Source organism: Penaeus monodon, chromosome 24 (assembly GCF_015228065.2).
Source record: "Penaeus monodon isolate SGIC_2016 chromosome 24, NSTDA_Pmon_1, whole genome shotgun sequence".
Classification (NCBI taxonomy): Eukaryota; Metazoa; Arthropoda; class Malacostraca; order Decapoda; family Penaeidae; genus Penaeus; species Penaeus monodon.
Window position 1 is genome coordinate 14,859,230 of NC_051409.1, and position 919 is coordinate 14,860,148.

At 47.6% G+C, this 919-nt stretch overlaps 1 protein-coding gene across 1 annotated transcript in view; it reads left to right on the top strand.

Moving 5' to 3' along the window:
• LOC119588872 (A disintegrin and metalloproteinase with thrombospondin motifs 9-like) overlaps positions 1–919 on the top strand; it is a gene marked incomplete at its 5' end in the record, with an annotated part of 149,434 nt that overhangs the window by 128,375 nt on the left and 20,140 nt on the right. Inside the window, 3 exon segments of the mRNA XM_037937511.1 lie at positions 2–159; positions 358–484; positions 854–919. The exon segment at positions 854–919 is cut by the window's right edge and continues 86 nt beyond it. Coding sequence (XP_037793439.1) covers positions 2–159; positions 358–484; positions 854–919 — 351 coding nt within the window.

The window sequence follows — 919 nt, forward strand, 5'->3', positions numbered from 1 at the left end:
TTGGAAACTGGCGAGTACCTCCTGAACGGCCACTGGATCGTGACGCCGTTCCAAAAGCTGGTGGAGTTCGGCGGCACCTTGATAGAGTACACGGGGTCCAACTCCGGCACGGAGAGGATCAACTCCACTAAACCTTTGCAGAAGAGGCTGCTCGTGCAGGTTAGTTGGACGAAGTGAAACGTGGGTTTGGTTGTCCGTAGATTGTATCGTAAATTGTCTGATATTGCAGGTAACACGTATATGGAATTAGCGACGACATAAAGACATAAACTGTATTTAGACAGTCACAAAAATATAGCAGAAGTATATATACATAAAACATGGATTTATAATATGTTTTACGTTTTCTATTTCCAGATCTTATCTGTAGGGAATCTTAGCCCTCCTTACGTGAGGTATAGCTATACAAAGTCAAACTTATTAACTTCGCCGAACTATTATTGGAGATTAGGTGAATGGAGCAACTGCACGGAACCATGCATTGGTAAGGGAAAGAAGCTGCTGCTTTTTGTAGAATGTTATGCGATGTGTTACAGGAATTATTGGTGGTTTTCTCTACATAAGGAAAAGAATTTATGCGTTGATTGTCGGGTGTCAAGTGCACGCACTCATTCATTCAGGCTCACACAAACCCAAAGACGATTTAAACGCGACATCCTTCCTCACTGTCTGCAAACACACAAACCTCACCAGCGCCCCCCCCCCCCCACACACACAAACAACCAAGCACCAACCTCAGCAAACACACTTGCATACAACCCTCACACGCGAAACTAGACCCACTCCCACACGCAACCACACAGCCAGCCACTTCCCGCAACCTTTACAGCCTTCACCCGCCCCTCCCTTCCAGGCGAGCGGCACAAGTCGGCCTACTGCGTCCGAGCCGACACGAGCGAGGCGACCATCGACGAGATGT